The following is a 25,100-nucleotide window of genomic DNA, read 5'->3' as shown; positions in this document are numbered from 1 at the left end:
TGCACCATTTCAAGGGCAGAGAGCCCGATGGAGAAAGAGGTAGCCTGCTAACTTTAACCTGCTAGCTTTGGGGGATAACAGAAAATATAGTTGGATAGTAATATAATAACAATATAGTATTACCATCTGTCTGTGTTGCCATTGGACAGCGAGCTGTGGGGCTGTTTGAAAACACTCTTAAGTCTTCAGCTCATGTCAAGCTCATTTTTGTCTTTTCATTGTTATTTGAAACACAACGCCTCTTCCTTTGTGTGTTTCAAATGCTTTCAACAGTTTTGACAGGGTTACTGAAATGTACTACTTCCTTGATGCAGTTATGATTATAGTTATAAGCTGAAACTAATTTTTAAAATGATCTCAAATGAATTCCCCCTTTACCCAGATTCTCCTTATAGAAGAGGACACTGTTGGCAGCAATGAATAGCTCCCTTCATTTATACACTATTCATTTACTGATCCAATATGTACCTAATTTTATATTGTGCTTATTTGTGTAATACATCAACATTACTTATCCATAACTAAAGGAAAACAACCAAATCTAAAGGGAACTTCACTGTTGTATGTATTATGTAGACAATGAATAAATCACCAAAATTACAGAAAAAATAGTTATTTTCATTTTTTGGCAGAAAAATATACAAGGGGCTAGTAAAACTCTGATCTACTAGCCAAGTGGGCCAGTGGGGAAAATATGTTATGTTGAACCCTGATGTTCAGGTGTGTTTTCTGTCTTTACAGCAGTTTTATAGGAGAGTTGATACATTTTTTTTGCATTATTCAATATACAGACAGGTCCAGGACTTGTTAACGTTAGCTTGGTGCAGGGGCTGGAGGTGGAGGGAGGTGGCAAGCCCCAACCAAAAGAGGAGGAATACACCTTGGCATACCTCCAAAGTTGTTTCCTGTCTTTCTGATATGGAGGGTATATGAACCCTTTGGCTTCACTGTGAGGATAAGACTTATCAAGTGCTACATGTAGTCACCAAGGCTGAGCTAGCCGTTGAAACACTGGAGTTGCAGAACATTAATGTAGAGATTCATTCCAAGAAAATGTACACAACGTAATTGGGGAAACAATTTAGTTGTATATAAACATAACTTGTAGAAGACAGGGTTGGCTTTCGCTGATGTGTGCCTTCATATAAAAGTAAACATACTCGGGGCTACGGTGGCTACAGGGATACCATGTGGGGACCTGATGAACTGAACTGTGAAGAATTGGCTCTCGTGGGCTGCTTGTGTTTTCTACATTATGTTTCCGATGCTTGTGGAGATTGTTGAGTGTCACAACAAGAAGCAAGATGAAAAAAGGCTCAGGTATCTTCTCCTTTTCAGTAGCAAAGACATAACCTGCTCATCACAATCACCGCTCCCTATTACAGTGACTGAAACAACGTAAATGTGATGACTGCTTTGACATTATTATTTATTATTTATTAAGGAAACAAGGCAGACCTTCTCACTGTCGCTCATGTCACAAAGTGAATGTAAGAATGTCAACAGTGGGGAATATAACTGAAATACAATATGACTGGAACACTACCGTACATCTGTTCAGTGTTGATATTAGTCTTCTCAGTGTCAGTAGGCAGTAACTTTTTCATTTTCTTTTCTTCTTCATAGTGTTTCTGGGTCTTATCTGACCCCACATGAAAGCTGAGGCACTGACCAAAAACAAAATCTGTTTGACATCAATGCAAATCTGCTGCTGCTGCAGCTCATGACCATAATGACTTTTTTAAAGATTGTACTGATCGCCGGCATACTTCAGGATATTGGATGGACTTTGTGCCACTTTGAGCATAAGCATGAATTATTGAAATGGGTGGAGGTGAAATGAGGCAGTTCAACAGGTTGAGTCAGTGTCCCTCTAGTTCTTTTTGCTGTGGCTCTGTCTATGTAGCAAAGTCTTGCTGAGTTCATCCAGGGGGAACTGACATGAATATGAAAATGGAAAAGTTCATGACACCGTATTTTAAGTCCAGAAAAATTGCAGCATACCACATCAGCAGAGCGACACACAGCCCAAGAACCAGACAATTGGATGCACACAAGTTTGTAACACCTTTTCCTCTTTCTCTCACAAACACACACACACATTTACAATTCCTGTTCCACATCTCACCTAGAAATTGAACGCCAGTCTGCATTTTCTGCTCAGTCATGATTTTATAACCTACTTTTCCTGCAAGAATATATGTAAAGAGTTTGCTACTAACAGCACATAATTGGTTTGTGGGATTTAAGGTAGTATTTGCGGTAGTTCAGTTAAAAGGTTTCACAATCCATTGTTGCGGGAAAAGCAGAAAACTTCCTCAACCAGGCTTGGATCATTGCATGATGAACAGAGGGAAAAATTATCTCTTGCAAAAACAAAAAGTTGCTAAAACACAGAAGCAGAATCGTCAAAAGAAATCATTGTTGAGAATGTCTTTGAAGTACATTTTGCAAACATGCTGCAGTTGTATTTTGCGCTGAAACGGTGGGAGTCATCTGAGGAAAAGTAATCTGTTGATGTTAAAAATATGATTCTATGTCTTGATGTTGACATATAACCTTAAGTTTCAGATTGTCAGGAATCTCTGAGAGCCATCGTATTTCATAAAGCAACAAACTGCTCATCGCATTGTGAATCATTGTATGTTGCCAACAAAACTAAGTTGCTATGGATGTCTCCTTTAATATTTCTTGATTTGCTAGCCAGGCTGAGTCTTTTTATCAGACAAATGTTGCAGCAGCATCATCTCGGGGGGGATATATTCTGGAGAGCGATGCTTGAAAATAATTCGGAAAAGGACTGGGTCAGCAATCTGTGTAAGAGGAAGGAAATTTTCCTCAAGTTGAGCTTTTTCTCCTTCAGAGAAAAAGTGGGAACTGGGAAGTGGCAGCAAGAGGTAAATGGCTGCTGCTTTGGCTGCAGAGAGAGGTACTGTAAGGACAATGGATCAACAAATGCCCTCTATTTCACATTAAATACACCTGTACACAAAATAGGCAAAATTATGACATTCAGATCATATACACACAGTACAGTAAGCTCTCAGTGTGGTTTGTACACTATGGGATATGTTGTATTAGTTTGCAACGGGACCATATTTTGTTTGATTTTGTACACTGTAAAAAATGACTGTGAAATTTACATAAAAACTATGTAAAATCCCTACAGAAAAGTATTGTAAACTCAAAAACATATATTTTTTGTTTAAAGTACAGTGAATTTTTGGAAACTATTAAACAGAATGTTTTTGTTATATTTACAACAACAATATGTGATTACAATCAAATTTATTTGTTAAAACTACAAATATTGGTAACAAAAACAGAGAAATACTGTAATACTCATAACAAAACAATTTAGTTAATTTCACATGCAAATATTGTAAAAACTATAGTTTTAGTCAGTTGTTTTAAAAAATACAAATATATGTAAGTCACTTTACAAGTTTATGCTGTAATTTTAACATGATTGATAAAATGATGCAAATTGACGTAGGCCTATTTAAAATGTTTTCACAAAAAAGTTTTATTGTGAACCTGAGAGGTTACCTATCTATTTAAATATAAAAAATATACAATTTTAATAACATTGCATTTATAATTTAGGCTATTTGTAGCATATTGTAGAGTGTGTGTATAAGACATTCAAATTATTGATATATGCAAAGTAACACTGTTCAGTCCTAATCCTTGTATGCTTTATGTTTCTTTTAGTCTTTATCATTATCATTTTCACAGGCTAAACAACCTAACAGTGCCACCTCTAACCACTTGTACTTTTACTCTCTCATTGTGCACTGAGTCCTCCTAATTTTGAAATTTAAAAGTGCGCAGCTGAAGTTCGTCTCTGATTGGATAATGACGTGAGGGCGGGAGAAGCGCGAACCATTAGCCGTTAGCGTCACTAAGGAGCCAGTGTGCAGTCTGCAGAGCAGAGAACGGAGCAGAAATCTTCGGACCACTTCATTTTAAAAGATTTTAGGACAAATCTACAAGTTTTTTGGAGGGTCTGTGGCTGTTCAATTGGAAGGTAAGCTTCATATTTAGGCTACTCTTTTTTCGAGACCAGACGAAAATGTGTGCTGAAAGCTAGCTAGCTAGCACCAGTCCATATTTAAGACCAGTAACGTTAGCTCAATGTGTGATAACTTAATTCAGCTGAAAAGCACAGGCAAACATTTGAAATCCTAAAAATGATCACCTGCGTCTTTTGTAAAAGCAAATTTGTTACATTAAGAGGCTATGTACTGCATTGCAGAGTACATAGGAATGAGCCTCATTGTCTTTTCAAATGTGCTGGCGCCAACTGTAGTCAAACATTTACCACTTACTCAGCTTTCAAGGGCCATTTTTATCGTGTGCACAATGCACCTGCACCGCAAGCTGCTCCTAAAGCTGTTGTTGCGGATTTAAAATGCGCAGTTTCATTATGTGCCCGCAATTTACACACGGTGAAAGAGCTAGTGTCTCACTTAAATGATCATTTTGGAGAGGGCAGGTCTGTGTCATGTCCAGTAAGTGGTTGTAAGCATGTGTTTACAAAAAAGTCATCATTTACTTCTCACATGTGTAGGAAGCATAAAGCATGCTCCCCTGATGGTATTGATGACATGTACAAGGAAACTCGCCTTCAGCCCCCAAATGTCATTGCCAGTACAGATGATTCAGAAAGCACACATGAAGCCATGCCAACAGCTAGTGCAGCCAGTGATATGCCAGAGAATGATAGTCAGTCTTATCTCAGAAACATGTGTCTCTTTTACCTTAAACTGCAAGGACAGCTGCTTATTCCTGCCTCTACTATACAGACTATTGTTGAGGAGATGCAAAATGTGCACGAGTTAGGTCAAGCCTACACAATAACTAAAGTAAGTTCTTTATTAAAAAATGATATGAGCCTATCAGATGAAGCAGTCACTAAAATATGTGACTGCATTAAAGAGTCAGATTTGTTCTCTGCCTGTCATCAGGGACAATTAAGAACAACATACACCAGAAATCAGACATTCACAAAAATGTTTAAGTACACGGAACCCCAAAAAGTGCTATTGGGAATGGATGAAAACATGACACAAAAATTTGCGTACTACATACCAGTGGCAGAAACTCTGAAGAGCTTTTTGCACTCCCAGTTATGGAGGAATGCACAGCCACAACAGTTTGGAGATCCTGATGTAGAGGTTTTTACGGATTTATATGATGGAAAAATTTTCAAATGTCACCAGTTCTTTAATGAAAACCCTGAAAGCCTCAAACTGATTTTGTATCAAGATTCATTTGAAATTGTGAATCCCCTGGGTTCTGCTAAAAAGACACACAAAGTTCTTGCAGTTTATCTTTCATTAGCAAATTTACCCATTCATTTGCGTTCAAATACTGATAATATGTTTTTAGTCTTGTTGTGTGTTGAGAATGACTTAAAGCGTTTTGGAATAGCCAAAGTTTTCTCAGAGTTGTTGGCAGATCTGAAATCCTTGGAGACAGATGGAATAAATGTAGATGGAAAAACAGTAAAAGGGGGTCTCTACTGCATTGCTGGGGATAACCTTGGTTCTCATTGCATAGGTGGGTTTACAGAGAACTTCAGCCGCTCTCAATATTTTTGCAGGTACTGTGACATCACGAGAAGTGAGTTTGAGGCTGATCCAAATGCCTGTGGTCCTCCACGCACCCCAGAGACGTATGACACAGCTGTTGCTGATCTCCAGGCTGAAAACATCCAAGACGTCAGAGGAATAAAGGTAAACTCTATCTTTAATACCCTTGAGTCTTTTCACGTATCCCAACCTGGTCTCCCGCCTTGTTTAGGTCATGACCTCTTTGAAGGAGTCTTGTCATATGATCTAGCACTGTACTTGAAGAACATTATAAAAATGAAAAAATGGTTCACATACTCACTCTTAAACAGGCGCATCAAACAGTTTAAGTACAAAGGATCTGAAGCACTCACAAAGCCATGTGCTGTCAAACCTGACGGAGCCAAGTTATCAGGGCAAGCCATTCAAAACTGGAACCTTCTGAGATTGCTACCAGTTTTGATTGGTGACAAAGTGCAAAATCATGAGGATGAAGTATGGCAGTTAGCTCTCCAGCTAAAAGACATTGTGGATCTTATTTGTGCTCAGAACATTTCCTTGTCCCAGATAGCATATCTTGACATTTTGATCCAAGAATATTTGGAGTTGAGAAAGATGATGTTTCCTGAAATTCAACTCAAACCCAAGCACCACTATTTGCGCCATTATTCAGCACTGTCGTTGAAATTTGGTCCATTGAGGAGATTATGGACGCTTAGGTTTGAAAGTAAACACAGTTATTTTAAAAGATGTGCCAGACACTTGAAAAACTTCAAAAATATTTGTCAAACATTGTCAGAGCGTCATCAGATGTATCAGGCATATCTTTTAGCTGGGCAAGAATGCAGTAAACTACTGCAAGTGAAGGACAGCTGTGCGTTTTATCCCAACCTCTACAGTGACGCTATTAAACATGCAGTCAGGGAGTTAGCCTTTTCAGAAAGCAATACCACAGTTGCCACAGATATTCAGTACAAGGGCACTGCATATAAAAAAGGACAGTTTCTTGTGTACAGAAATGATGAGTATATGGAGTTTGGTGAACTTCTACTCATCTTGATTCAAAATGACACATCTGTGTATGTTTTGATGGATATCCACAAAGGCATCTTCCTCTCAGAATACCATCTGTATTCTGTGACAAAGGACAGTCTTGGGTTACAATGTATCAACATTAATGACCTGCCTGATTTCTATCCTTTGGTATCATATATTCTTAATGGATTCCAAGTCATTCCACTAAAACACAGTATTGTGGCAAAATAAAGTCCAATTAAAGCTGTTAATTGGACTGTTAGTTTGACATTAATATAAGTGTTACCTGATGCATGTCCCTGTTCTGTTAAGTGTATGTACTGTATATTTTTTCTGTTCTGCATTTCTTCTTCAGTGTAAATATGAGTGACTCAGGGCGAACCTTCCTAGATGTCGCCATCATGGAAGCCCTACCAGAACTTCAAGTAGTAAACAAAAACATCCTGGAAGAGCACTTGCAGTCCATTGGAGTCGAGACGTATGATGATCTACGCTTCGTAACGGAGGCTGATTTGATGACAGTATTAAGACCTGTACAAGCCAGAAAGCTTCTTTCTGTTTGGAAACAGAAATGTAAGTAAAAACACCACAACACACAGCTATTCAACAGCAAAAGCAGACATGGACATTGTGTAATATTGTACAATGTGAATCATAATCTTATTTTTTTGTCATTTAAAGACCAAACTCCCGAGAACAGCTCACTATCATCTGTGGAAGCCTCACCTACCCAACTGCTGTCATCGCTCTCTGTTTCACCCCAAAGTTCATCGTCAACCTCCTCCAGCAGCCTAGGACTTGACACACAGTGGGAAGACAACTTTGAAATTCCATGGAGTAAATTTCCTGAGGAAGTGATGGATTCTTTGGAGAGGGGAAAAAGGCCAGGCCCAAAACTGAGGAGGCAAATGGTCCGGATTGTTGTGACTGAGATGATGGAAAAATGCCCCCATGTAGGTAAAAAGCATTCAACTGATGTTGCAAAGCAAATGGTGGCAAAATATCCCAATTCTCTGCAAGATGTAATAGAGGGCGATATTGTTGGAACAGGCTACCATTCCCTTGTAAAACAGCTGCAAAACAGAATCGAAAATGTGAGGCGCACTTCAACACCCAAAATAAGAAAAAGAAAACATCAGGCTGATGACTCAGACCACACAGATGAGATCCCATTAGAAGAGAGAGCAGCAATGCAGGACACTTACGGATGCATTAAATGGAATGTGAAATTTCTGCCCCGTGAAGAAACTCAAGAGAGCCAGCACCAAAAGAAGGAAAAACTCAAGGAGATGTTCCAACAATCTGATGCCAATCCAGAGGAGGTAAAATGTCTAATGAAGTCCACTTTTTACACACAGCGTCAACATGTCAACCAGGGAAAAAGTATCAAAAGCCTTCGAGAGGAGTGGCCATTTTGGTTTGACGAACTTGGCATGTCGGTCCACTTCAAGGAACTCACTGGGATTGACCTCAAAGAGACATTCACGCGAAATTTGGATTTGAAGGGAAAAAGGCTTCTCAACTACATGACCACAGTTTATGTCACCAAGAGTAATAAGTTCCTTCAGACTTATGCAAGGCTTCAGAGGATGCGGGGACAGCAGAGTGGCTGCTCAGATGATGTGAAAGAGATGGTCCTGCTTCTGCTCAGCTACTTTGATGAGAAGGAGGAGTCCATGTTCTTCCATGTAGAAGATACCTGTCTGGCAGAAGAGGTCCAACTGGAGCAAGTGCCTCTGACACCTGCTGTTATTGTCTGTGGTAAGTCTGTTTCATATCTCTTTTTTTTAATTGCACTGTTTATAGAATCTGTCATGTGAGTGCAGCGCTTATTAATATAACCTGTTAAATAATTTGTTCATAGGACAGTCCTGCTATTCCTCAACAAGGTACATGCTGAGTCTGGATCGGAACCTCATCAACACAAACATCTCCTCCTTCATTTCTGCATTGTGCCTCATGTTCGGGAGCTACTTCTGTTTCAACATCCATTATCCATCTGAGCTGGCTTCAACTCTGGAGTTTCTTCAAAGGTGAGTAAACATGGCATGGCATTTCTCAGACCTGTACTTTAATTAAGCCTAAAATGGCTAAGCTACACAAAAACTGCCTTAATAGTTCCTAGGGCCAAAAACTGCCCCATTGAAACCCATTAAAACCACTATTTTTGATCCCACGTTTATCTTGACAAAAACTAATGCATTCCTTTATGTTAAGATTTCGGTTTGGACCACAGGCTTTCAATTTGTAGTTTTTATATTTGTCCATCAGGTGGCACCACTTTTACCCATTCAAAGCATGCCGCAAAGTTTCACACTTTTTATTGTTTTCTGGAAGAAAAGTGTGTGTGCTATTGATGTCGGATAATGTTGTGTATGTGTACTCACTAAATGCATTTAATGGAAATTATTTAGTTTTTTTTGTATAAAAACAGCATTATGTAGAGTTATGTAAACATACTGGCATTGAAAGGGTTAAAAAGCTAAAAATATAATTAATATTTGATATGTATATTTCAGACTCTAAAAGAGTGACATGTTTAAAGTAGAAAAAAATATCAAAATATACTATTTTTATAGCAGTTCATGGGAACAAGCCACGTTTTGGCTTTAAAAACATCCACGAAGTAAATAAGTTAAGAACACATGAAGTTTTTTTTTTTAACTGATCAATTAAAATGCTTAATATGCTTTTATTCTACAGGTGTTTTTTCTCGATAAACCCAGAAAAAGGAACTAAGGTGGAGAATAAAAACTCGAAGCGTCGTCTCAATCTGAACCCTCGAGTCCTCACCCTGATCCAGGACCTCTCCGATCACGAGTGGCGTTAAGCCTAAATATGGACTCCTTCTGTGCACTCTGACTGTTTGTTTGAGAAGAGGTACTGTTACTTTTCGCTTTGTTCAATCCACAATGTGTATTATGGTAATTAAGGCACAACGTAATTTTTGTTATTTTGCAAAAATACCTTAACAAACGTGCATTCTTATTTTGAGGGGGTACGCCTCTCCACAGATCTGACCTGTAACTTGGCCTGTTGGCATCACGTGATTGTCTCCATGGAGATAGATAAGTTTTATGCCATACTGTGGAACATTCAGAATGTAAACAAAATTTTGATTGAATTGGGTTGTTGTTGTGTGCCTGACACTTAAACTTTGTTTGTTAAAGTTTGTTAAAAATGTCCAGATTTAAAGAGGCTAATCTTCTGGAGTATCTCAACTTGGATTCAGTCATAGTTCAAGAACCATTATATGTAGCTTCTTTGCATGTTGTATCTGTTGAAAAAAATGCATCCAGTTGTTTACAACTATTATTGCTGTTAAATAAATTTCCCAAAAGTGATATTTTTCTCTCGTCTTTTCTCAAGATGTATTTTTGCAGGTTTATACGTAAATTTTACATTATAACTTGATTATTAAAACATAAAAACACAGCATATTTTGAAGAGATTTTATATATAATATACAGAACCATTCCATTTAAAATGCAGAGTTTTACTGTTGTTCTACCGGTTTAAATTAGTTTTTGTTTGATATTTCCCTGTTAATTTTATCATTTATTGATGCACAATTAGCAGTTATTACATGTAAAAAATACAGGAAATGGTCTATTTATATACAACACCGTTATGTGAAATTAACAAAAAAAAAATTGTAGACTTAACAGTTTTTTAATGTGATTCAGCCGTGATTTCATTCACTGTAAATCAATTTACATATTTCGTCTGTATTTTTTACAGGAATTCTCTGGTAACCACAGCTGCCAGCGTTTTCCTGTAAAAACAACAGTTTTTTTTTTACAGTGTAGAGATAACACCCCAAAATGATGATGCTTGTGTGACAGGTTTTACAGAGGTTTCATGGTCTTTTCTGGTCCTGAATGGGGGTTTTCAGGTGTTATTTCATTCAGTCTGACAAACATCTTATGGTCAGGGAAATCCCTAATACAGTATAAGTAGTATGAGTGACATCCAATCCCAATGTTCATTGCCAGTGCAGGAAGTAATCTTTCCTCTATGTAACAAGGTAAGAAAGTGAAGTGATGCAGGAGACCGGAGTTCCCCTCCTGTCATGCGCTTGCAATTAATGTTCACCTTTTTATCAACCCTTAACAATCTCTCTGTAAACTTAACCTTACCTTAGCTGCCATGCACACCTATTGTAGAAAACTGGGATTCTAAAAATGTTGTCACGGAACATACTAAAAACTCAAAATGTTTTCACTGGACGTATTACAAGGTTTTGAATGATCATCCAAAATGATTGAGTGATTGGACTGAAATCTCATGATTCAGGAGTTGGAATGAATTTTCTAAATGCAATCAAAATTTATATAAACTGATACTGGTCACCAACCAACTAGATCAAACAGAAAAAGTTCTCTCAAGTACAAATTGACAGTCAAGCCCTTACAGGACAGAAACTCCTTTCAAAATTTTAGAAGGTGGGAATATTCTCTCTCTGTGAAGAGTTTTGTGTTTACAGTAGCATCTCTTATGCCTCATGACAATTGTGGGAATATCTTCAAGGATGGATCATTGTATTAGTTGACAACCTGGGTATTTATTGTCTTAAAGGTAAATACTTTTTTTAAATTCATGTTAGCAATCTAGATTTTACATGACAAGGTCACCACATTATTTTAACTGTAACTTTATATGCCCTAGGTCAGTTCAGATTTGAGTCTGTCAAGGAGTGCCATCAATGTGTTTTGGACATCATGTGGATATTCACAGGGTCATTAAGGATTTTAGAAATACTTGAGTCCAAGTCCCCTGGTGCGTGGTAGCCCTGGATATTCATGTATTCATGATCCTCAGATGATGAATCCTAATGTTTTTGGTGACCTCATGACCTTTCCTGTAGGGCCACTATAAGAAGTTTTTCATTTGTACTGAAGAGATCCCAGCACACTGTTGCCATCTTGGTCTCTGGGCTGGGGGCAGTATGTATTCCCAGTGTGGCAGGTCCTGTGAACTTGTGTCTCTTACTACATCAGAGTATGCTTGGCAAGGAGTGCATTGGGTACAAAGTGATTTCTCAACAGCAAGAAGACCTTGGCTGTGTTTCACGGAGGTTTTTTGGATTATTATTGCTACTCACAGCCGCATTGCCTGTACGTGCCAGAGCAATCAACACCGATGGGAAACAGCTGGGACTCTGCACACCCCTGGCGTCTGGGCTCGGGGCAAACACTTAGTCATGGCCGGCTGGCGCTCCTGCAGTGAGTTTCCATCACAATCTGCTTGGATACTTTGCAGTTTATTCCTCTGTCCTGAAGCATGGGCAAACTCAGGTGCTGGAGCAAATCATTGGTCCAGTGGACTGGTCATCTGCCACCCTGTTTCGGAGTTTATAAGGTCTCCTGTTCATGTTGCTCCTGCTCTCCGGAGATATGCACCTCAATCTCAGGAGCGCTGTGGGGCAGTGGTGCTGGTTTTGGGCCCAAGTGTGTCCAGGACTCCTCCGGTGTCCGTCATGGCGAGTGGTTGAAACAAACAACTTCCACAAGTGTATTCATGGTGCCCGGTTACCAATGTTTTAGATAAGATAGACCTGGTGGAGGAGGAGAAGGGGTGCTTTTTATGTAAGAGAAGACATCAAATGTGAACATGTGGTTTACAATGCAGGTAACATCTGCAGATGATATGTTTCATCATCAGTCACAGAGGTCTTGAGAGAGTACAAACTCAACAAAGAATTATTACTTATGGGTGTTTTTAAAGTGATCTGGGAGGATAAATCTAAGAGGAAAAAAAACTAAAAATGATCACAGAGAGATTCCACCTAGAACAACTACTTAAAGGCCCAACTAGGATTGCAAAATGCTCCAGTACACAAATTGATCTGATATTACCAACAAACCAGAAAGAATAACTAAAATAATTATATTATAATTTAATCAGTGGTTTATCAGATCATAACCTATCCCTATATGCGAGGAAACTGTGGATGATGTACTGTCCTCTGATGATCTGGATTGTGGCTGTGATACTTGTGCTCACAGAATCAACACTGTGAGGGAAAGATTTAATGTGAGGATAAAGACAAAATATAAAAATAACAATAATAATAAAAACAATTTATTGTGGTTTAATAAAAATTTGTGGAAACTAATGAAATCTAGAGATGCTGCACTAAGGAAGGCCATTAAAACTAGAAGAGACACTGACATGCTGATTTATAAAGGTTTAAGGAGCAAAGTTATCCAAGAGCAAATATGAGCTACATCTTGTTTTTTTCTCAATATATTGAGTGAGGCAAAAGGCAACAGTAAAAAACATTGATAATCTCACAAGGAGGGACCCAAAATTTTTAGGAGATTTTAAACTGAAAGTACAGGGAAAGTTAAAGATCATCTTACTGTTGCTTCTGTCTTTAATACTTTTTTTCTTGCTACAGACAAGGTTTTTGAGCTGGTCGAGACTAATGAATTACAAGTAAACTAAATCATCAGCTCCTTAAAAAGCTCCAAAAACAGAGATGCTTTCCAATTTGACACCATGTCTGTTAAATCACACGAAGATATTTTAACTCCAACTATTGCTCATTTAAAACTTGTCTTTTAAACACAGCTCCTTTCCTGATGACTGGAAATGTGCCATTGTCACGTCTATTTTTAAATCTGGAGACCGCCTTGAAGCCAGTAACTACAGACTGATAAGTATACTGCCGGTACTGTCAAAGGTTGCTGAGAAAGTTGTCATTGAACAACTGTGACAACATTTCTTAATACAAGCAATTTTGGTCTGTGTTGTATGCAATTTGGCTTTCAAGCAAATCATTCCACTGAAACTGCTACCTTGCACTTAATAGAGCAAATTAAATCAAGACTTGATAAAGGAGGAGTAGTTGGTGCTGTATTTTTAGATTTGCGAAAAGCATTTGACACAGTCAATCATGATGTTTTAATATTGAAACTCTCTAAATTTAACTTCTCATCTGGAGCACTGGCATGGATGTCTTCATATTTATCTAATAGGATGTTAGGCACTGTCCAGTAATGATGAATAATTATGTCCGTGTCTAAATGTAAAAAAGACTAAATGTATGTTTTTTTTCCTGTGGTTTTTTCTTATGGTTAAACCTCCTAGCACTGATATTCTCATTATAGGTGAAAGGATTGACATAGTCACTGATTTTAAATGTCTTGGCATGGTACTGGATCCAAATTTAAACTTTAAGAGACATTTTTTAAAAAATGGTTAAAACCATAAAGTAAAACTTAGTGAATTTCAGACATATTAGAAACTGTCTCTGGTGCAACCAAGATATTTATGCATGCTATGGTTCTTTCCCATTTGTCTTTTTGCATAAAATGTTGGGGGCAGGCTGGAGAAACAGCCATAAAACCTCTTGAGTCCTTATACAAAGAAACTCTAAGAATCCTTGACAAAAAGCCAATGCAATGAATTTCCATCACTGTAGGGTCCTGGAGAAATACAATTTACTGAGCAGTGAGAATTTTAGATTATTTTCAAATATGTGCCTAGTTTATAAAATTTTAAATGGTTTGGCCCCTCCTCCACTATGTGATTTTGTGTATACTTGCTCAGTAAATTCTATTAGATCCTCCAGAATATCCTCCATACGAGACTGTACCATACCATTTCACCGCACTGCATTTGGGCAGTCAGCTTTCTCTGTAACAGCTACAAATCTGTGGAACACCCTGCCTGATGATGTGAGGAGCTGCAGCTCTATCAGTGCTTTCAAAACCAACTTAAAAAGTTGAGCAGCTCTGTACTCACTGACTTTTGACAAGCATACATTTATAATGTGCTGTTGTGTGTAGTTTTGTATTTCGTGTCTTGTGTGTTCTTTTTTGCATAACTTTGTATGTTGTTTTTATTCTGTGCTGTTTTTTGGGGTTTTTTTTGCTCTTTTGCTTTGACCTGCCAAGGGACTACAGATGTGAATTATCTTGCAGCTATAATCTGGTACGGTGCATCAAATGGTGACATTTATGTTTGAATGATACACTGTCCCTGTCAAATAAAATAAACAAAAAAATAAAATTATTGTTAAAATAAAATGTGCAGGAGGATGAACTTTTCTATGTTGACAGTGAAATATCATCACCATGAGGTCAAAATCCAATGTTTGCCTACAAGACAACTCACAATCTAATAGTTAAATTACCATGAAGTTTGCTGAGTACATTCATGTTTCAATGAGGATAAACAGCAGGTTTTAACAACCCCATAATCTTTCTTCTAGCACCACCCTCCACATAAACCTTACATTCTTAGCTCCACCATAGATAAGAACAACAAAAACTGTTCACTTTTTCAGCTTGGTGGAGCTCCTAGCAGAGCTTTAGCCTTGTGTTACACCAGCTGTTGCTCCTGTTGCTGTTGGCCATTACGGTCTCACAAGGCCATTAATTGGCAGGCCTTCACCTTGATTAAATGACAACTGTTTGCCACTGACAGCCCAGCATTGCCTACAGGTGTTGTGCTTATAGTGGCAGCAGATGGTGGCATGTGTTGGCTTTGCTCCTGCAGTTGTCTTGGCTAATGAAGTGGGTGGATCTGATTATTTTAACAGGAAACCAAACTTGAACTATCATATCAATCAACTTCACTACAGGATTATTTAGATTTTATATGTATATATGTGTTTGTTTGTTAAGCCACGCTAGCAGTACAGCTCAAAGGATGGCAATATCGTCAATCCACCACTTTGGTCCAGACTGAAAAATAATATCTCAACATCTCTTTGTTGGATTACGAAATTCTGTGTGGATAACAGATGACGCTTACTGACTCTGATGATCCTCTGACTCTTTATCTAGAACAACCATGAGGCTGACATTTGTAATTTTGAGCAAAATCTCTCAACAACTACTTAGATGGATTGCCATGAAATTTGGTACAGACATTCATTCTCTTTATGAAATTCCAGCAGGCTGTATGCTACCAGCCATGTAAAGCTGCCATGGAGTTATTATAGGACCTGGATACTGGACTCAAAGAAGGTGCCTATTCACTTGAATGAAAATTGATCACCTGGTGCATGAGCCAAAAAAGTTTTTTAGCTTCCGGATTTCCTTCCACATCATGCGGCCCACTGAATATGCACAGTAGTGTTTCTCCCGTGGCCCTGCCCACGCATTCCCGCTTGGCCCATAGACTTGACATTAGGATGATGTCACAAACTTTAACATCACTTTTCTCGGCTCAGGGAACGTTTTATTACAATAAAACCTTCATGGATTAAAAATTCATATTACAAAGAATAATTATTGACCTTGTTTGCTGTTCAAGTTGTCCTGTTCAACTGTTTTCTGTTTTACAGACTTGTCTTTTATAGTGGTGGTCTATGGAGAAAATGCTTTTTTGGGCCAAAGGGGATTTTTTTCACTGCAATACACTGCAAAATCTCTTAATACATCCATGAAAGCTGCCCTCTACATATGCAGTTTTTCACTCTTCCATTCCCACTGCCTGTTGCACTGTTGGACAATAGTGTTCACCCATCCTCCTCAAGATGCACCGGAAGCCAGGATGGCTTTTGTGCTCATTTAATTTGGAACCAATTTCCCAATGCTTGTGAACACTTGTAAAGGGAGTCCAGCCTTTAGCATAACCCTTTAAAGTATAAGTCCTCCATTTCCCCTTTCTATTTTTCTGCTAAATCATTTAGCAACTTGCCAGGAACCTGAGAAATGCCACAGATAAAAATCTTTCATTTGGGAGATGATTTTTTTTTAGAGCCCAAGGTGTCTGTTGCAGCACAAGTACAGTCAGCCACTAATGTTTTTAAAATTTTGTGGGGACATTAAAGTCCTTGAAGATCTCATTTAAATCCCCACAAGTCTCTGCATGTGTGTGTGTATTTGTGTGTGTGTGTGTTTAGATGCTGTGTAGTTGCGGCCTTTCCTGGGGCACATACTGGCTGTCCTTTATTACCTTTGCAAAGAGCTTAAGGCCTTGCAGCCTTACAGCATTTACAATAGCTGTACAGCCCTAAATTGCCTGTTGTCGTCCCAAAGCAAACTCATCCATTTTGCTGCATGTATTATCATATTTCTAAATCCACCTGATACACTTTTGGAACTAATTGACCACTTTCTGTGGAAATGAAGCATCAAAGACAAACAGGGACCCCCACATCTAATTTCCGTGAACACTTTCAGTATAGCCTCAAGAATATACATATATACACACGCACACACACTCGTTCATGCACAAACACACACACAGGCTTACTAAAGCCTTATAGAGTTTAAAACTCAAATCTTCTAAATTCTCTGGTGAGCAGACTTCCTCATATGTATGTTAATGAATCACTGTCTCAGCAAAATGCACCCTCAGCCGCAGGGGAGTTTAAAGTCCAGAGGCTCTGAATGAACCTCACTGTCCCAGGAGATTTTCCTTCTAAGAAATATCTCCCTTTTCTGTACCGTTCTGATGTTTTTTTTAGACAGACCGTTTCATTCCTCAAGTCAGCATTTGCAACAACAGGCTTTGTCTACACTAACAGCCCGAGGAATGTGTGGCTGTTTTTTGTTACTGTGTGTCAATGGATGCATATAAATGTATGCTTGCTGGTGTGTGAGCTTTGTCTTCAATGTGACTGACACCTGACACTGTAAACGGCACATTCTACATAATGCTGGCTAAGCACATTGTCATCTTATCATTCACTGAAGTAAAAAGTTTGGGGGAAACTTGTTATTGACAGGAATAAAGCACTAGCTTTGTTATTTCACACATTCTAATGGATGCAGACAGGGAAGCATAATGTGACACTTTCCAATAGCATCTTCAGGCTTCCAACTGCACTGGTTTCAGAGGCAGTGGTTGGGGGACACAATGAAATTAAATGTATTTTTCAAACTATATATGTATACATTTAAATAAATTTGGCAAATAACAAATGATAAAATTGGTTGTTGTGATAATTATGATTATGTACCAAAAAAAGTAAAAACTGTGAAATGCAAAGTAAACTTCTGTATTATTAATGCACTAACCCTAACATCATCTTTAGTTTCTTTCATCGATACCTGCTATTTTAATAGCTTTTTACATCTTAATTTTAATTTTTAATGTTTTTATTTTAATGTTGTATTTGCGTGTTTACTATAAAGAACATTATGCTTTACTGTCTTGTCTTTGACAGATTTCATCACCTTTTTTAAAAGAATATTTGTAGAGTAAGATGTGATAACTGTAAATATAAATAATATTCTGCAGGTATTCCTTTCAGGCTACCCCAACAACCTTCCGCAATAAGACAGGGCAGCCATTATGTAACCTGAGAGATGAAACCCAGGGAAAACAAACCATCTTAAATGCATTCAGGCACCACCTGCTTGCTCTGAGTACATAGTAATAACTGAAGGCGACGCATTAACATTTTGATCAACTCAGCTCTTCTCTTATCTGGACATTGGTGGCTGGGAAGTAACAGGACAAAGTTCAGAGAGACTCAGGTAAGACAATAAACCTGACAAAAAAAAAAAAAATGACGGAGACATAAATAAGATATTGAAAAGAAAGGCGAACATGTCCTCCCCTATCCCCAGTGGAAATAACAAACCGACACTTCCTATTTTCTCTTTGTATATTTCTCAGACCTGGAATTGACTCAAACACACAACAGTTTTCATTACTTTACTCAAACTTCCTTCCATCCTTCAACTCAAATGTAATTCTTGTGCAATTGCCTTTGAGTGTACATGGTACCTAAATAAGCAATAAACTACACTGAACTTTACTCAACTCACTCTTCAATTCTCTGTTATTCTCATGCAGATTGAAACATAGTATCAAAATAAACTCTTTTCATATTGTGATAACAACTTGTCTTGGATTTGCACATTATAACAAACTGTCTAAGATACACAATACTCACATCATTCCATTCAGAATCAAACTAAGAAATTGTTCCAGATGTCAAAGGTTGAAGAGTGTGTTATTATTTTATATTACCAATGGGTCAAATGACCATGTGTAACGGGAAATGGATCACTTGGAGTGACACACCTACAGAGAATTATGACTGGACTCTGCAGCTCTACAGAGCATTTTAGCATCTTTCAGCTCATTGTTTTGATTGTATGGCCCATAGTTGTTTGGTTCACTCATACTGTTCTCTGCAGTGACATACAAAGCTAGTGACCAGCTGGTGAACAGTCAGATATTTTTTTCAGGAGTTTGCTCAAAAAAGGAGAGTGAATATTGGACTTTTCTTGACATTTGTCAGGTGACCAGAAACATGACTCCAAATGAATGCTATTGTGGTTCTGTGTCTGATGGGTGTGTAAATAGGCAACTGTTTGCTAACAAATTCACCATATCAACTTTATAAGGTCATTGTTGTGTTTACAGCTCATACCACTTAAAAGTGACCTAAAATCCAGCAACTGTTTATAAAAACACACTTGCAAGTCGTGTCCTTTTTTTGTTGTTCTGCACAGCATTCGCATTGATGGAAACATTGCTACAAATAAACCAGACAGGGCATGAAACACGAGAGGTGAGATGATCAGACAGGTTTTAACTTCAGGTCGGCCAAACCTTTTTGGTGGAGAAAACAAGAGCAAATGGTAGAAAACATCCAGACAAACAGTTTGCTTTCCTGTGCAATGACAGACTTTTATCAACATTTGGATGCAATCACTGTCAATTTTACCACCAAACACAGAGGTTTTGAATAATGTTTCTTGTTTGGTGACTTTGTAATTATGTCATCATGTTCCCAGATCTCATCAGTAAATAAACCAATAAAATGATGGCCAAAACTACGAAAATATGATCCAAGTTCTAATAAACAACTTATCCTTTAAGATCATCAATTGAGTACTTGATTATACAGAAATAAAGCTGAAAGTTTTGGACTTTTGGTAATAAATGCATGAGTTTCTTGCCACTGATTTCTTTTTAATTAGAGATAAACACAGTAGGAAAAAAGAGAGAGGGCAAGAAAAGTGAAGCATGAGGCAGGAAATGAATTCAGCTTGATTAAGTGATTGTTTATGAGCGACCAGAACCATTAAGTAGAACGTTATTTTCCCCACAATCCCTTTTAAATAGCCCTTGTCTTTGTTTCACATTGCTTCATATCCTGCTGCACAGCTGTTGTTTGTCAGGTTCAAATGCTTAAGATTAAGCAAGTGTGTGTTTGACTATGATCTGAATAGTCTTGGATATGCCCTTTCTCTATCCCTAGACAAAAGACTTGATTTCAGTATTGCTTCGTTATGATGATTGTATTTGTCTTGTCTGTGGATGATTGCTCCACACACTCATCATCATCTTACAGAGGGTATCAGTACCAAGACTTTAATGGTAATGAAAACTATCACGACTTCCCTCAGTGTCCACCACAGTGAAATCTGGCCAGGGACTGTTGATGGCCCTGGCTTGTCTATCTGTTTGCCCATCTGTTTATCACACGTAATATTACAGAGGCCACTGATTGGATTTTTACATCAGGGAACGAGAGTATGTAGATTTAAAACATTTCGGGGAGCCCAGTTACACCCTCGCCTCCTTTTACAGTGTTTTTGAAATCCTACCTGAGAGAAAAAAACTGAAAAACAGAAAGAAAGAGATATGATGACACAGAAGACAGGGTTAGATGATATCTGCTATAACCATGAGGTGGAGGCAAACTTGGCCTGTCGGTTATGAAGATCCCCTCAGGGTTCTAAGGTGAAAGTGGTGGATGTTATGAAATTGAGCCAATACCTGTGATTCTTGTCTGGAAACATCTGCAGGGCAAGACTCAATAACACCAGGGGGGAGAGTGTGGATATACAAAGGCTTGCCTGTACTGATAGAGAATCATCACTACAGCCCCTCATAGTGCTACAGAAAGCCTTTAAGCTTCTTTTAGCTCTTTGTTTTGGTTGACAAACTCCACTCTCATGAACACCTGTTGCAGGCAGCTGCTAAAATATTGAATAAATCCCCTGTATGCTGGCTGCCCAGCAGTGTCATTACAGCAGTGACGCATTACAAACACGTTACAAGTAATCACATTACTGTAATAATGTAATACCATTCAGTTCAGTAATGAGCGGTGAAAGGAATTACAATTTTAAGTTCAGTAATTACTTTACAGTTACTAATCCCAACGACGCTCCGTCACTTCGACAGCCGGGGTCGATATGTTGGCTGTCTTACTAGTAGTTTGATGGAGGGGAGATATTGGTCTTGCTGTGTTCAGTGGATAGATCAGTATGTGCTAGTTTGGTGCAGGGGCTGGAGCTGTGGGGACGCAGTTAGCCACCACTAAAAGAGGAGCAATGTGACTCCAGGGGCCACATGCATAAAATTCTGTGTAGATTCATGACTAAAACTGTGTGTACACACAAAGCCAGAAATATGCAGACACATTCTTTTCATCAGATTTATAAAGCTGTGCGTACTCATGCTTCTGTTTTATAAATCTCAGACATTGAGTAACTGGGCGCACATGCACGAGCCTCATTTCCACTCCCACAATTATCCATAAATGGATGAAGACACACCCTGAACCACCTGTTTTCATATCAGTTTACCACCTGCTCCACCAATCTGAACACCTGTCAATGGAACAAACAGGAAAGAAGAAGTGCAGTTTCACAGATTGTGTCGCACCGGCAAGGTTCTCCAACAGCAGAACAGCTGTCATTATACACAACCATTACACACGGCTGTGCGGCTCTTTATACCGTTCATGTCATTAATTCATCACATGGACTGTAAACCATCATCAGCAGTGATCTCAGAGATGTAATCAATAATTAGTTTGTAGCCCTCAGATAAAACAGACTTTACAAGCTGTGTCACAACTAAAATAAAAAAGAATATTATCAGCAAATTACAATGTTGAGTCCTATGTAAATTAAAAGAATGATACAATGAATCACACAAAAATCATTGATCAATATTATGCTTCTAAATGCCTTTGGCATTTTACAAATTTCTGTGTAAACGCAAAGAAATCACACAATCAGTGCAGCTGGTTGTCAACTTAAACAAATAATGTTTTACTAAAAGATTCCATCTCTCAGCTTATATTTCATCTCCAGCTCATCACATCACCCTCACATCGCTTTAGAAAAACATGTGTACGTCTGGTCTAAAGAATGCATGAGGTGCGCATATTCTAACCACAGATTCTGTGTTTATGAATACCAGTTTATGTGTGGGAAATGGTGTATGCATGGCTTTTGAGCATATGTATTGTTTATGCATGTGGCCCCAGGTAACTCTTGAAGTTGTCTTATTTGTATGCTGTATCTCCATAGCTGGCTTGCTGACATTAATCACTGGTAAGACTAACGTTAAACTGGCCGTTGATGGTCAGTAAATGCCTCCAAACTGTAGGTTGCTTGTTAAACCACTGCATCTCATTTTCTTTTTCGAGTGTGCTTTGAAGCTGTTAAAACGACACCTTTAATTATTGGTACTTATTACTTTTGCTGTCGAATAATTAAAAATATTGCATGTGATTACTTTCTTAAAGTCTAATATGTAATGTGTAAATAATTACATTTGTCATAGCCCAACACAGCTGCATCACACCAAACAGCAGACAAAGTTAGCAACTAACTGATTAAGAACAAAGCAGCTTACAACCAAGATATTTTTCTCAGGAGTTGGTGGAGACTTTAACAGAGTTAAAAAGAATAGAGAAGAAAGAAACATGGCTGTGACGGGATGTAATGTTGCTCTGTGTCTGCTGGATGTGAGGCATATTTTGCCAACATGTTCGCCCTTTATAGGGTGATAGGGCTTGTGTTTTTCAGCGTGTTGTGGAATTCTTCTGCCCCCAAGAGGCCAAAAAATGAATAATTGCAGTTTCAAATATATGACCTTTGCTAAGTGTATAGTTTTAAAGCAAATAATCTCATGGGAATTTTGGGGGAGCATTTTCACCTTTACTGGAGAGTTGATAGTGAAGGCAAGACAGGAAACAAGGGGAGAGAGAGAGAGAGAGGTATGACATGCAACAAAGGTCCCTGGCTAGAATATAGCCAGGGACATTACAGTTATATGGTATGCTGCGCCTTAACCATTCAGCTATCAGGATGCTCCATCTCATGGGAATCTGAGGGACAATACCACTTTGCAAGCCTAAAATCGTCCTTGTTAAGTTCTGACAAATCATCTGAAAACAAGGCTGAGAAACAAGCACATAATGACAAGGACAAAATGTCTGTGTCACCTCTTGAAGATACCAAGATTAGAAGAGGAAAGAAAAATGAGGATGATACACAGTGCCATCATGTCATCTTCTCCAGTTTCTTTACCTTAGAAAAATCTGTTTCTAATTAGCGCTGTCACCATTCAGTAAGTGAATAATGTCATATACAGTAACTACATGTGTGGAGGTCGCAGTGGGTCACCCAATTAACTCAATATTAAATGCAGAAAAAGCCCCCACAGTGACAAGGCATTTGTATAACCTCAGCATTTGACATTTTAGGGCGAAATGTGTGTGGTTTTGTGTCTTCAGAAGCGTATGTGTGAGCGCCTCAGAGTCACTAACTACAGTTATTTCTAAAGTACAGTATATTAAGATGTTTTCTTTTACAGAAAGAACGTTGTGGAGGGTGATGGTTTAAGAAAAGACAACATACAGCAGACAACCACCAAAAAACACAGTGAAATAAATCTGATCTTGCAAACATGAACCAAAGAAAAGCATTTATTAGAAAAACTTAAGTGGTATAATATTCCATAACTAACAAATGCATTAAAGCAGGAAAATACTTTGGTATCACTGTAGAAAACAAAAACATTGTTGTTTGTCATTGTCTTGTACCTGACCCCCAGTGACCACGTATCAAAGTAAACCAAAAACCAATTACAGCTGCAATTATTTTTGTGTCTCATAAAGCAGCCGTAAACACACACGTACACACATACACAGGAAACTAACATCTACCTAATCCCCAATCAGTGGTCCGTCAGTGGAATAATAAGACTAAGTGACACACAGTACACGTGTCCATGCCTTCCATCCAGTGTTATTTTTGTCATTCTTTAATGATGCTTCTTAGGGTACTGCAGAAACACAATATACAGGCTGCAAGCAATTTGGCTTGGCTTGTTAATCCAGTGTAATTATGTTAGGAAGAGGCAGTGTTTTATTGCCTTTTTCAAAGCAGGCTGACAGTATATTTCCTATTGAGAAAATGAGATTGTGTGTTGCTACAGTATGTGAGCGCCTGTGTTGGTTTCATCGTGGCAGTGGGCTCTGTTAGGGAAACTGGAGTCAAACCAGTCATTCAACCCCTGAATACTTGATGTAATGGCTGCTTAGCTTGAATGTCTTTTACAATGTGCGATACTATCAGCTATCATCCAGCTGTCCTTAGTTTGAATCTCATTGCACTCTCTTTGTATGCTCTTGCAAACACTCAAATGGGTGTTTGGCAAAGTTTCAAAGCCCTCAACAATTCTGGCTGAACAGCATTCGATCAAGCGAGGTGTTGCTAGGTTACGGTGCTGAGATGCTGGGAGTTAAGTGCACATCCAGTGGTCACTTATTATAAAGGATCTGTCACATCAATATTCTATAACTATAGGAATATGCTAATAGGACAGGAAAATATGTGGGAAAAGTGCTCCAGCACAATCATATTGTTGCATAAACCACTGTAGGCTAAAAAAAGGAGACATTTGGAAACCGGTGTTAATGATGAGTAATAATAATGATTTCTGATATTGTATCCAGCCAACTGTCAAAGCAGGTTTTCCTCTAAATCTATTTTTCATTTCATTTGTTTATTTCCTTTTCCTCTCCTCTCATTTTGTAACAATTTCCTGCTGAGTTTATTCGACCCTGACATTATGAACCTCTCTGTGAGCCTGCAATCAACTCAGTTCACCTGCTGTCCAGCGCTAAGCAACAGCTTCAGTGGAATTCTGGGCATTTGTTACTTTTATAATTAATTTTTGGTTAAATGCATTCCTTACCTCCTTTACTTCACATCTGTGACTCTGCAGTCTATTCAGATTACTAAGATTTTTAAGTGTTGCATTTGACAGCTGTTAACATTATGATTGTTCATGTAAGTGTAGCCAGATACAGAAAAACGCTGTATTCTTCTTTCCCCTAATGATCAGCAGTTCTGTCAGAGACACTTAGGTCAGAGGATAATAGGACCACTTAACGCGTAAATGGTTACAATCTGTAATTTGGCAGAATAGCCTCTGCTCCATCAGGTGCTTGTCAGTGAATCCAGGTCTTCTGGACACACTAAAGATACACTAAATGTCCACAGCAATGGATACATACTGTACTGTAACCAAGTATGAAAGGATGAAACAAAAACAGGTAAAACAAACAAGACAGGTAGAACAGGTATAGACAACGTTAGTAGTGGACATGAAAAATACATATTTCCAATTTGCTTTTCCAAAGTGTCTATTAAAATCACATGTATGAGGACATCTCATCAACATAGTTGTGGACAAGGTTACGCAAGATAAGACACATTTCCATATACATCTGCTTCAGATTACATCCACGCTCAC

At 38.3% G+C, this 25,100-nt stretch overlaps 1 protein-coding gene across 1 annotated transcript; it reads left to right on the top strand.

Annotated features, from left to right (window-relative positions):
- Window positions 1-3,397: 3,397 nt before the first annotated feature.
- Window positions 3,398-9,955, top strand: LOC122986533. Its single transcript, XM_044357861.1, has 6 exons — window positions 3,398-4,030; window positions 5,609-5,741; window positions 6,967-7,184; window positions 7,293-8,372; window positions 8,476-8,644; window positions 9,315-9,955. Exons 3-6 carry the CDS (start codon window positions 6,974-6,976, stop codon window positions 9,439-9,441), a joined length of 1,587 nt encoding a protein of 528 aa, XP_044213796.1. The 5' UTR covers window positions 3,398-4,030; window positions 5,609-5,741; window positions 6,967-6,973; the 3' UTR covers window positions 9,442-9,955.
- The last annotated feature ends 15,145 nt before the right edge of the window (window positions 9,956-25,100 follow it).

The sequence above is a fragment of the Thunnus albacares genome, chromosome 7 (assembly GCF_914725855.1).
Source record: "Thunnus albacares chromosome 7, fThuAlb1.1, whole genome shotgun sequence".
Classification (NCBI taxonomy): Eukaryota; Metazoa; Chordata; class Actinopteri; order Scombriformes; family Scombridae; genus Thunnus; species Thunnus albacares.
This window is presented reverse-complemented; position numbering and strand designations above follow the sequence as displayed.

Bases quoted from the DNA above. Each gene is read 5' to 3' on its own strand.
- LOC122986533 (XM_044357861.1), top strand. From the start codon at position 6,974: ATGAGTGACTCAGGGCGAACCTTCCTAGATGTCGCCATCATGGAAGCC. The intron at 8,373-8,475 runs GTAAGTCTGTTT...ATTTGTTCATAG, and splicing joins ACCTGCTGTTATTGTCTGTG to GACAGTCCTGCTATTCCTCA. The intron at 8,645-9,314 runs GTGAGTAAACAT...TTTATTCTACAG, and splicing joins ACTCTGGAGTTTCTTCAAAG to GTGTTTTTTCTCGATAAACC.